We start from the raw sequence: 13,245 nt of genomic DNA on the forward strand, positions 1-13,245 counted from the left end.
AGCCCAGTTCATTCTCCTTCATGTCCCTCTCTGAAGGGAGTGAGACAGGGCTCACAACATGACCTGTAGAGGTGCCATCCAGTCTGATTCATTCTATGATTACATGAGTCTTAGTGAAAGATGCAAACCATTGAACACATTATTTACCAGATGTGACAGTGTCTTTCCAGTGGCTCCCTTTTCACAACAACAGTGGTTTGATTCACCCCATGGTAATGCTAAGATCAAAGAAGGTATTTATTGCATGGCTTCATGCAAAGGAAGTGGGACAAGAGTTTGGGTTTGGTTTTAGCAGGACTGCCAAAAGGACACACAAATGTATATAGGATGCATAAAAGGTCTCAAAGATGTAAAAATTCCTATTGCATGGAAATAAGAAGGAACACAAGAGGTGTCTTAAAATCTGGCTTAGTAACACATCTCTGAATTAATTTGTTAATTGGAAGGCATCCATGATTGAAGCTGTTTCTCCAGGGATCCCTTAGAACTGATTGTTGTATCCAACCCTACTCAGCATTTTCATAATTGTCTTAGAATGTAGTTTACGTCTCTCCTGGTAAAATTTTCAGGTCACCTAAAGCTCAGTGTGGTGGTAAATAATGTATCCAGATCATTTTGACACAGAGTGATCTGACTCACATCACTGCAAGGTCATAATCCAACAAAATGTATCTTAATGCAGCAAAATGCAAAATAGCCCTGGGAACAAAGAAAGGATGTTATACTGGAGGGTTAAGAGATTCTTGAGAAGCAATGACTCAGAACAGGATTTTGAGGTCACTGGAGGTAATTGTCTCAACATGAGTTCTCAGTGCAAGGGTCTTGCACCTTCACCTCTGTGAACCTTTGAAGTATAGAAGCCCAGCAGCTCAGATGTGGTCTCTTTTCTGCACCCAAAACTGCTGACACAGTGCTGTGTCCAGTGTTGGTGTCCACACATAACAGATGTGAAATTACTGGAAAGAGATCAAAGAATATCATACACCAAAAAAAAGTCCAGTGGATGGGAAATAAACCTTACAATGAGAAGTTGGATCTTCCTCAGCTGTTCAGAAAAAAGATTCGGAATGAATTGTTGCTCTGTGTGAAGGTACTTGCACATGGAAAAGGCATCAGAGCATGCAGGGCAGAAGGAACTATTAGTAACTTTTTGGACAAAGGCCAAACAAGACCCAGTCACGGGATACTGGAGTTAGACAAATCCAACCTTGAAATAAGATGCAGGTCCCTAGCAGTAATTAAGCATTTCAGAAGCTTACTGGAGGAAGTGGTTGACTTACTATAATCAGCTCTCTTTGATATACGAGATATTTTTCTAAAATACAGGCTTTAATCCAGTTCTGGGTGGGAAAAAAACAGCCTATGGGTATAAGAGGTCAGACAAGCTGATCACAGTAGCCTTAAAACATATGAATTGCAGTAATCCCCCTATGCAAGACTTTAAACATTTCACAGAGATAATTCAGCAACACATGTGTTCTCTGCTCTGGAATGCCATGGTCCTATTACAGTTATATGAAAGCAAGGGAGCTGTCACTTTTTAAAACCAAGAGCTGTATGAAGGTGTCCATAACTAAGAATTTACTGTGCAGCCTACCTGTGCTCTGGAAGCTACTGGAATTAGGAATCCACATGGGTCTCTGTGGCTTTGCTGCTGCAAAACTTGGGGTGGGGAGGGTGCTGATCCCATGTTCACCTCCCTCTGTTACCTATCTCTGGAAAATTCGCAGTGATTTCTAACGAAAATTCACCTTTATGCTTTATGAATTTCAAAGGTGCTCTGTATTACAACTTCATATTGTTCTGTGAGATTGTATCTTGCCGTATTTTCCTTTGCTGATGGTGCTGGCTTCCCACATTTGTTTTTGTTGAATTGGACAGGTAAAGCCAGAGTTCTGTTTTGCTCTGATTTTATTTTTGATTAATCCATGCAGCTCCCTGCACACCTTGCTCTTCATGGGTCAGGAGCTTCTTGCAAATGTCACTTTATCCTCACTCTTCTGACAGATCCAGTGAGAGATGTCTGGGTATGAGAAGTCATAGCTGTGTACAATGTCATTGTATCTCCTGAGAATTCACTGGAGGGCACCACTTGGATGACTTTTGGGCCATTCAATTAAAAAAACCCAAGAAAACAGTATTCACATGGAGATATCACTACTTATGACCTGGTTTATAGCTTAACTCTTGATGTTCTACATGACTCAGACAAAAATAGCCATTACATTTCCTAAGCTAAAGAAATGCTTTGTCCTGAAAGTGTTCTTGGTATTAGAGGAAGTTGAGTAGCTAAATGCCATTTCAGCCCTTGAGTGCCTTGATGAATTTAGGACATCAGTGACAAGCCTTTCTGGTGTAGTTGTCCTCAATTTATTCCATAAAGGTCCAAAACAAATTAGTTGAAAGGCTTATCTGCAGATGAGTCCTCATCATTCTCACCTGTTCAAAACATTGTCCTCTGCATCTGTTCTTCAAACATTTATCTACAGTTTCATGCAAAGACAGCATTTTCTTTCTGTCTTGCAGCTTCAGGCACCAAAACACATTTCTGATTACTGGAAAAAAGACAGGTTAATGAAGAGGTATGGTACAGCTGGTTTGCCATCCTTTCAGCCAAGTGTCTGTAGCCTTAGAAAACATTATTAATCTGTGGGAGAAAAAGACAACATTTTATCTTGCTTGAAACTGTAGTCAATATAGTAACAAGTCTGGTTTGTTGTTTCTTTTTCTTTTTTTTTTTTTTTTTAAGTAGGTAGCTGAGGCTAGGCCTATTACATCTAAGCAGGTCTGTATTCTGGGAATGGTCTCTCAAACTCCATCTGAGATTTGACTTTCCAGAATCCTACTGATCTAATGTTTTTTTAATGGGCAAAGAAACTCTAATTTGTTCTTTTTCATTACCACTAGTCATCAAGAGAAAAGGCCAGTGGGTGGGTTTAGTGTCCGAGATGAACATTTTTGTGGCAATTTTGCAAGGAGTTATAAAGGTGTAGGAATATTGGGATGGTAAGGGTAACACATGGGATTTTCCAAAGCACTTTTTCTGGCCTAATGGTGCTCCCGTTATCATTAATGGCAAGTGCAGAGCACTTGTGGAAATGACCCAGTGTGTGTATGTGTGTGTGTGTACATGTGCACGTACATGGAGCAGATACTCATTGTCTTTGACCTACTTGGACACAGGAAGCTCTGGGAACCCTGACCAGGCTTGCTGTTCAGCTTTCTGCCTCTGAGTAACCACATGAAATGATGTTGTCAGTGCTGTTTTAAACACTAAAATATTCCAACATTGGAACAGGTGTAACAGAATCCAAGTCCATGATGTGTGAGCCATCTTAGGTACCAGAACAATAAAAGATAAGATTCGACCCTATTGATATTGCAGTAAATACAAAGTAATGCCAATAACATTAGTGAAAGGACTTCTAATTCATACTGGTAAAACTGGGACAAAACTGAAGCTCACAAGCAGTAATAGTGACAAACTGTTTTAATTTACTGTTTCTTTGAGATAAAAAATCCATTATTCTGAAATCTAAAGATTTTATCCCACTTCAGAAGGTAACTACCTCTCAGGACAGCATTGCTCTCCAGGCACGTTTGTTTCTTGCCTCTGTGCTGGAGTCTTTAGTAGGATGCTTGCTGTAAAGGTGGTTTCTCTGATATATGGAGCTCCTAGCAACTACACAGAGTCCAACCACTCATTTCACATAGCTCTGTGAACAGCCATCACATGGTAGTAATTTTCATTCACTGTCAAACTGTCTTGCTTGAACTGATGAGTTGGAAGTGAAGGGCTCCATATCCCATTACCCCAGAACAAAAACATCCAGTTCCCTTATCTGATTTAAAGATCTGTCTTTACTACATGCTAACAACTTTTATTGCTAAATGTGATGCTTCATCAAACCCCTTTTGAGCTTTTTTTTGTATTTCCTTTCCTGTCACTGCTTTTTACTGTGCTGTTTGCAATGAGCAGTGGCATCTCAAAATGAATGGGGAGAAGTTGCTATGGCTGTGGGAGGGGAAGTGGCACTGTCTGTGCATTTGATGGCTTGACAGATATGCAAACCCTCATTTTACTGGGGTATGCTCAGCAAGCCTTTTCCTGTGTGTCCACTGCTATTATTGTTGTTACTATTAATTTAATGGTGCTGAAAGTGCAAGATTTATATCCTGAGAGTTTGAGGTCATCTGTTACTCTGTGTCAGTATCAAATCAATGTGACAAAGGTCAAAAGAGATCAAACCTTCCCAGCAAAGTCTCCTTTACTTTCTGTTCTATTTTACTGGATTACATGTATAGATCCCTCTGCAGCCATGGCAGATACTATGGCTTTTTTCACTATTTAGTCCTGCTGCAAGCGAACCTGATAGCTTTTGTGTGATGCAATGTGTCTGTGATTTGTACAAGGAACAGGATCAAGGTACAGAAGTTGTGTATATTGGTAAAAAAACCCACAACAACCCTTGGGGGCTCTGGAGTTATCCAAGTGACTGAGTTGTGGAAGAGCACATCCTAGGATTAATCTAAAACACACGTTTTTGAGGGCCCAGTCTAATACATGAGTTTTCATATTTTACATACTACTGCATATTTATGTTACATATTAATGTGTATTTTAGGTTCCTTATTGTGACTTTAAGTGAACATGCCTTACTCAATGTAGATGAAAATCCGCATTTCTGTATTGTGTGCATTGGAAAGACTTCTTGCACCCTGAACTCTGCAGCACTCCATGTTACCATTGCTCTAAAACGTTCCTTACCCTTCTGTAGATGGCCTGGTGGATTGCATGGACCCAGACTGCTGCTTGCAGCCACTGTGCCACGTTAATGCGCTGTGCCTGGGCTCCCCGGACCCCCTGGATATCATCCAGGAGACGCAAGCCCCCGTCTCCCAGCAGAGCTTGCACTCCTTTTATGATCGAATCAAGTTCCTGATTGGCAAGGACAGCACTCACGTCATCCCAGGGGACAATCCTTTTGAAGGCGGGTAAGTGAATTTTTGAGTTGATTCAGTAAGTGGTAACGCATAAGCCACGTGGCCATTTTAAGACATGGGAGGGCAGCAAAATGCAGAATATGAAAATTGTTTAAATGAAGTAGATACCTGAAGAATTTTGTGGCTCATGTAGTCCTGCTAACTATCTCTTCATCTACAATTTCCTCTCAGCCAGTAAGGCAAAATGCTTCTCTCCCAGCACATACGAGCAGTTGCATGTTTCCTCACTTTCCTTATTTCAAGGATTGAAAGGCATCCATTCAGCTCTTCTAGATCAAGTGACTGACATTGTCCACAAGTGTCTCCTAAACAGCAGTGACAGATCTTCCTGTGACAGAGACAAAAGAGAAGGAAACTAGAATGCTATTAGCAATCAGTAGTGTGAATATTAGAGACCTCAAAAGAACTGAGACAGCACATGGTCCAGGCTCATGAGAGTGTTGGGTTGTTAAAAATGCCACTACTCTTTCGGGATCTTAAAAGACGTCACACATTCCTGTAAGTTCTTGAAGATCTTACAGATCTGGATAAACTCAACCATTGCAAGGGTTTTCTGCTTAGTTGGCTTATCTTTGTAATTTCAATTGCCTGTTTCACCACCTAGAAAGCTGGACCTTTGAACAGCTCCTCTGCTCACCCTGGAAATGACGGTGCTTCAGCAGTGGTCAGTGACCGATCTGTGGGGAAGCATGGGAGGGACCACCTGGGACCCAGTTATTCTGGGCAAATGGGACTGCCTGTATTTGCATGTGTGGATATGCCCTTTGTTCAGTAGCACTATCACTGAAGCTCCACCAGTTGCTTTTGAACAGACAGGTGATAGTATCCCAGTTATCCATGGAGCTGCTCAGTCTCTCCATGAAAATACAGTAGCTTCTGGGGGCAAGATGAATTGTTTTCATCACTCCTTCCAGCTGCTGGCTTAAAAGTTTGTCTGACAAGAGGGAATTATTCTTATGGAGGGCTCCAGCATCCTGCCTTAGGACAACCCTCTCCCTTTGCTGCTGGGTTGATTAATGAAGCCATCTCCTTCTTGATGCAGATCAGGACTGTAGACTGCTGATCATGGAACTTCCTACATCTTTCTGTCCCAATGCCATCATCCTCACGGGGTAGGGTTGGAGTTGGATCCATGTCATTTGCTGTGAGCAGTCCCCCATGAGCAGGCAATACAGAGGTGACATGGATCTCTGTGACCTGTGTGTCTGGTATCCTGCATGGGCACCAGTGGCACAGGCACACTCATCATTTAGATCAGGAACTACAGCCTGCTCTTCCGGGCTTCTCTAGGTCATGGCTGACTGGTTATCACCCTGGGGGAACCCAGGCACATTTGCATCCCTGTGTGGCCTGTGCAGAAGTGGCAGCAGTGTGAAGGAGATGACTGAATATCTCTGCAATATATTTCCTGAGCTTCAAAACCACAGCTTAGCCACTCTTCAGAGAGAATAGCAGTGCAGATCACCTAATGGATACAAATAAATGAATGTCTCGTGACAGCGAGCCTTTGAGTGAATTTATTATTGAATTACACTCTGGCTTTTTAAGAACAAGCTGAGCTGACAAGCTCTCTCACCAGTGCAGAAGAAAAAGAAAGACAATGATAAATTACCCTGACGGATAAAGGCAAAGACCTCGTCTCTTCCCAAATACCAGCAATTATATATTATTCATGTTTGGGAAGGAAAAATAATCATTGCCCATATTGAAATGAGTGTTTATGATGATAGAGCAAGTAGCTAAATTAAATTCTGAATGTGCAGAATGTCTTTTCACATCATTTTGATGAATAGATAACAAGTACTCATCTACTACTTGGTCATTCTTGTATTGATTTTGAAACCACTTACTCTTGCTGTTTGCTTTGTTGTTTTTAAAGCCATTCTTAGTTGTCCATCACCATAAGGAGTAGCACAAGATGCAGTGGTGTCAAGTAGTTGACTATAAAGTAGGACACCTGATATATTTGTTCTCTTTTGAGGGACAGTGTCAGAAAATGGCAAGAGCAGGCTAAAGTACTGATCCACAGAGTCTTTTATGCTAAGTGTTGGCATAGGTTAAAGTGCCTCAGAAAACCATGTGTAGAAATGGCGCTTTTGTAAAGAAAATTTGAAAAGAAGTCAGTCAGTTTTGAAGTAAATGTGTTTTATACCTCTCCTTTTTTGAGACAGATTGGGTATATCTACTTGCTGCCAGTAGTATCAACCTGTTCTGATTACTTGGGCAGCTAGAAATAACCATCTGAGTTACATGGAACATCAGAGAGCAGCATCTGGTATCAACTGCAAGAGTAGTCCCTGATTCCCCTCAGGTCAGTAGTCTACATACAGAAAGTTAGTTAGTTTTGATGGTTTAAAAATCTGATCAGAATTAACTCTGCACATTTTTTCCCACTACTGAGTGACAAGGTATCTGTAAACATGTCACTCAACCTTTCTGTGTCCCGTTTGTGTGCCAGGCAGTACAATATACCTTACTGATCCGGGTGGAGAGGGTTACACGACACAGTTAGAAGCTCAGAGAGACAGGTATGCTATAAATGCCTGTGTGCACTGTTTTATTGTGAATAAAGAAATAAATGGGGTTTATTGTCAGAGAGTTGAACTGCACTGATACCAAGCCCCATCAAAACCAAAACTGTGAGTACTGATCATGGCCAAAGAAGAGGTAAGAAAATAGGGGAGGGGATTGAAGTGTTTTTTCAGAATGTGTTGGTAGTCCAGCTGGTCAGTCCTAAGTTATTTTGAATAATATTGCTGTGTTTTCTTATTATCTTTGAGGGAGTTTGCCCAGAGAAGCTGTGGCTGCCCCATCCCTGGAACTGTTCAAGGCCAGGTTGGATGGGGCTCTGAGCAACCTGGTCTAGTGGGAGGTGTCCTGCCCATGGCAGGGGGGTTGGAACTGGATGATCTTTCACGTCCCTTCCAACCCAAACCATTCTATGATTCTATGAATATGTTCAAAGCATCTTCTCTTCTCTTTTCACACATTTTGTGCCATTCATGAAGGGCTCTGGGTTCACTCCAGCAGATCTTTCTGAGGTTCTTCCCAAGGAAACCAAGGTGCTCTCTCTTTTCTCTATTTTTCCATCAAGAAAAGTGCACCTTTGATACAGTAACATAAGAAACACTTCTTTAGTTGAAGACAAAGTTAGAGGTCAAAAAACCCAAACTTACCAGGTGTGGCTTTTTCCTGATGATTTTTGCTGAGCTGGCTTAGTCCAGCCCATGGCTGTGGCCCAGCTCCTGGCAGATGCAGTTCCCTTCGGCAGGAGGAAATTCTCTGGGTTGGATGCACCCACTGAACGCAGACACCCAGAAGCGATGCAGGAGCTTAGGGAGCACAGCCGTTCCATGGGTTAGGACAGCTTGGAATGCTGCATCTGTTTAAAACTGTGTCATAGAGATTAGACAGCATCCAGTGTTCTGAGGGTGAGCACTCGTGGCACAGCATGGAAACAAGGTCATATTTTTCCATATTTTAAACCAAGCTAACACAGCAAGTCTTCAAACCCTCTTCTTCCCAGTTTTATTGTCTTCCAAAGGCATCATTCTTCTTTTGATGCTTTCTGCTTAAATGAACTCCTTATTAGGTACAAGTCATAGCTTTTTGAAATACAGAATAACAAGGAATTTTTAAAAACTTACTGGTTTTTATTTTGGCAATTAATCCCTTCAAGAGGGATTAAGAGCAAAGCATACTTCTAAAATTTGCCTTTCCTATATACAGGGTGCTTTTTTTTTCCCCCAATGTTTGCCCTTGTCTTTTGATTTTGAGTTTAGCATAGCATCATTCCCATATAGTTAATTAGTGCAATATATGCAGCTGCTTATGTCAACTTTGTGGAATTTGTACCTGCGGGACTTCATGAAAGCAAAGCTCCCGTCCATACTTATGTTCTTTTCCATAACACAGATAGTGTAACCATGATGTAATTATATTCCTCTTTCATAACTGTCAGTAAAAGGAATTTGATTGGACTCAGTGATCTTCGAGGTCTTTTCCAACCTTAATGATTCCGTAATTCTGTAAATTCTGTGTGCAGTCATTAGAGAAACTGGGGTGCAGCTTTTAAAAAAGTATTTTAAAAACATTAGATGTTTATGACCAAGCACAAAGGAAGGAGTAGGATCTTCCTAGTGTGATTTGGGCATGCTGCCAGGGTCCAGTGAGGCAGCTGATAGAAATGCTGCACCATCCTGGAATTAAAGGGTGATACCTGTGTCCCAAGGAGCTCTTGGAGCGTGCAGAAAACAAATCTCAAGCCTTCAAAACTCACAAGCATGAAAAAAAACCTCCTAATGAGCTACGTACTTCCCAGATTACAGAGGTACTGATGTGCACTTTTGGATTTAGGAGTCTAAACTATGGTGTGGGTGTTGATGCATCCTCTTGGATCTGCACGTAGATATTTGATTAATATTTGTTCAATACTTACGGTACTTTCCTCTGAAAAAAAGCCACCTTATCAGGAAGAATCTGTCCTTTGAGTATGACATTTATTTGCTAAATTGGTTGAAACCTCCTATATAAAAAAGCAGTTTTATAATCCCAAACATAAAATCTTATCTATTTTATTGGACATTTTTTTCCTAGTTCCTCTGGATCATTACAAATCTATCAGACAGCTTATATGTAGTTAAAGAACTTTCCCTATGATCATCAAAAGAGAGATCATTTTATAATTAACCTGGAAATAATGTATTTTTCCTTCTCTTCTACTCAGTTTTGTTTTCATGGTGCCTCAGATTCAATGAAAGGAAGTGCTTTTATTCCTGTTCTTCTGCAGAGCTGAATATGTGGCCAGAGCTTACAAAATAAATACCAGATGTAAAATACTGTAATAATACAGAACTGCTAAGTTCTGCAGACATTTTTAGTGAAGACTTGACATGAGTACATTATTCATCTCTGAATGTTATTGCAGCATAAAGTCTTTACCTCTCACAGAACTAATAGCTATAAAATGACTTCTGGAAAATCATGAAATAAGCGTAATTTAGTATTAGGTGGAAAAATTATCTTGCACCTTATGTACTACTGGACACTTGACTTGGATTGTACAGACCTAAAAAAATATGAGTATGATTCTGTTTCTTTGATCCCTTATGCAAAGCAAGAGAGTGTTTCTTTGGTTGTACTGGAGAAAGGGAGAAAGTCATCAACTCCTAAAGCATTGGTCAATCACATTGTGAGTAAAAGGATTCTTCACTGAAACTTTGCAGTAAAGCACAGCCCAACTTTATTATGTGTTGCATTTCCTATAAAACTCTGTTCTAAAATACTTTCATTTAAACAGTTGGAGCCAGTTTTACAATTTCACAGACGTCATCAGCATCTTTTCCTCTGCTGAGTAGCCTTCCCATATCCCTTTACCCTCCTACCTTACCATTATAGCTCAACTGAGAAATCTTGGGATGCTAAAATAGTGAGTCAAAGAGGCATAGAGACACAAGGTGCTTTGGATGGCAGGAGTGGCATCTCTTTCCAACAGTGGCCAGATTGCTTGGCAGATCAGAGAGGAAGATTGTGCTGTCATAAAGAGAAAGGACACACATCAAGAAGGTGAATAACATTCAATTCCTGGGAGAAGTTTTCAAAGCAATAAGGGCCTCCGTCTTTCAGGAATGGAGCCAATAGGGAATTCTTGTGACAGCAATGATCATGGGTTTTCTAGAAGTGATAGGTGGTCCTCAAAAGAAACTACATCTTGTTACCAAGCTGTCATGCAATAAAGATACCTCCTTTTCCTTTTGGAGGTGCTACAACCAGCAGTCACTAATAGTGCTGAAAAAAGGTGATACCCAAGGAGATGTTCGAGAACCATCAGTTTATAAGTCTTCACAGAGCAGAATGGTGTCAGGTACATGCAGTGGGAAGCCTGAGAAACTGAACAGCAGTTGGTCACAAAACGAAGTCCTTGCATGTATACTAAAAATACCAGATGAAGAAGGCCCACTGGTTTGATACTGTCAAGTTAGACCAGATCTAAAGAGGCAGCAAGAATAAAATCTGCATCTAGAGATGTTAATATAAATATTGGTTAATAAGCACTTTCTTTTTTGACTTCAAATACCAACTTCATTAGCCACATTTGTAAAAGTGTCTGAACATTTATGTGGCTTTTTCCCCTGTCCTTCTTCGGACAATTTAAGTAATGGGTTTTCACTGGAGCTTTTCATTCACTTGGCTTTACTGTGTCTTTCATGGAATATCTAAATACTGTAGAAGGCTTCTTGCAAAAGATTAACAGCTAAGGACCATGCCCACATAATCATCAGCATCTCCTGATCCTTCAGAGGTGGGAGCTTATAAGTACCTTCACTGGGTAGGTTAAACAAATGGGGCAGGTGCAGTTTCTTGCTGCAGACAACTTAGAATTGACTTTCTTTTACTGATTCTGTTCAGAGCTCTTAAAAACTTTCCTCTTCATGACCCATTCTCCTTCTCCAGGGTCCCTGTTCCATCAGCTGCTCACAAAGCAGAATGAGAGGATCTGTTGCAAGCCATGTCTGTCAGTGCCACTTAGCAGGTCCCCGTTTGGGATATGGTCAAACGTTAGTGCGTTTAGTCCCTTTGCCACATTGACACTGGCGTTGTGGTGCTTCCCTTAGCGCCAGGGAATTATTATTATTATTTAGAGTCATAGAATTATACAATTATTATTATTATTTAGAATCACAGAATATTTTGGGGTGAAGGGGACCTTTAAAGGCCATCTAGCCCCTGCCTTGAGTAGGGACTTCTTCGACTCTGTCGGGTCGCTCAAAGCCCTGTCCAACTTGGCCTGGAATGTTTCCAGGAATGGAGCAGCCATGACCTCTCCACACAGCCTGTGCCAGTGTTTTACCATCCTTATCATAAACTGCTGCTTCCTTAAATCTAGTGTGAGTCTCCCCTCTTTCAGTTCAGAACCATTATTCCATGTCCTATTGCATTGGGCCCTGCTAAATCCAGCAGGATTGGATCCCAGCTGCCCAACATATGCCAAACCCTTTCACAAACTCACTTGTTCTATCCATGATAGTGTGGCTGTCTTTCTGGATGGCTGCTCTTCAATTTTCATTTCCTATATAAGGCTGCCTTTTTTCTTTTTAACAAGGAGACCTTCAGAAGGATCATTTACATTCTTTTTCCTAACCTTAGTTCCTTAATTCAGATGGCAGCTAAGAACAGTACATAGGTTTTGACTTTAAGCTTTTCTTACAACTAAACTGCACTAAAAAAGCCAGATGGATTGACTCAGCTCAAGGAAAGACTGTCAGGAGGTTTTTCTCCACAGCTAAGAGGCAAGTGGGCAGGGCTGTTTTTACAGACCTCTTTTGAGGGAAATACTGCCACAAGCAATGAACTTGAATGTCTCTGTGTCCTGATCTTTCCTCTTCTTCTTTTGTCCTTCATCTGCCAGCTCAGGCATTTTCTCTGTGGCTGTGTGTTTGATCATGATGCCCTTAGCTTTTACCTGGCATTCTACCAAGTGTTCTATATATCCTGGTACTAGACTGCCCTGAGGTTGTTTAACATTAGACAGGCACATTCAACCCAAAATGGACGAGGTACATATTGTTTTATCCTCTTACTCTCCGCAAAAAGACCACAGCCAAAGCTAAAGCCAAGAGATTGTAGCAAATGGCTGTACTTCTAGGCACTTAGCCTGAGCATATCACAGATGAGTGCCATGAGAATGTAAAAATCCCTCTGCAAGGGATTATCAGATTACTACAATTATTCTTCTTATGTCTCTGTAAGGAGGGGATTGTTATTTTGCAGGTAGAGTAAAAAGACATAAACAGACCAGCTGACATGACTGCTGTCATACAGAAAGGCTGTAGCAGAGGAAGAAATAGAACTGAGATCATCTAATTTCATTAATAGCATTCTTTCCAATGAAATGTAACTTTCTAGATTTTTGTACTATGGAGTTCTGTTGAAGTTTTATCCCGAGCAGAAGGATGAATCATATATATATATATATGTGTATTCTTATATATACCAATAAAATGTGAAAGTGGTAATTTCAAAGAGATTTATAATGTCAAATTAAAATATTTATTATTAATAACTTGGCTGAGGATGGCTAAGCAGTCATGATAACCATTTTTGCACATCTGAAACCTTTAGATGAAGATGTCCAATGAGTTATGTTGGAAGTATTTTGAGGAGTAACAGAAATTAATTGGAGTGAGATTTCCCATGACACCTATCCTCAATCAAGGAAAGAATATACATTTCTTGCAGAAA

General features: G+C 40.7%; 1 protein-coding gene across 12 annotated transcripts in view; it reads left to right on the plus strand.

The window, feature by feature from the left end:
- Nucleotides 1–13,245, plus strand: part of TENM4 (teneurin transmembrane protein 4) — a 928,417-nt gene that overhangs the window by 824,833 nt on the left and 90,339 nt on the right. For all 12 annotated transcript variants that reach the window (XM_042024146.1, XM_042024143.1, XM_042024148.1 and 9 more), the window contains one exon: nt 4,779–4,995. In XM_042024146.1, coding sequence (XP_041880080.1) covers nt 4,779–4,995 — 217 coding nt within the window. The remainder of the gene's footprint in view (nt 1–4,778; nt 4,996–13,245) is intronic.

Source organism: Corvus kubaryi, unplaced genomic scaffold, assembly GCF_017639235.1.
Source record: "Corvus kubaryi isolate FWS band 111438036 unplaced genomic scaffold, C.kubaryi_AGA036_p1.0 37260, whole genome shotgun sequence".
Classification (NCBI taxonomy): domain Eukaryota; kingdom Metazoa; phylum Chordata; class Aves; order Passeriformes; family Corvidae; genus Corvus; species Corvus kubaryi.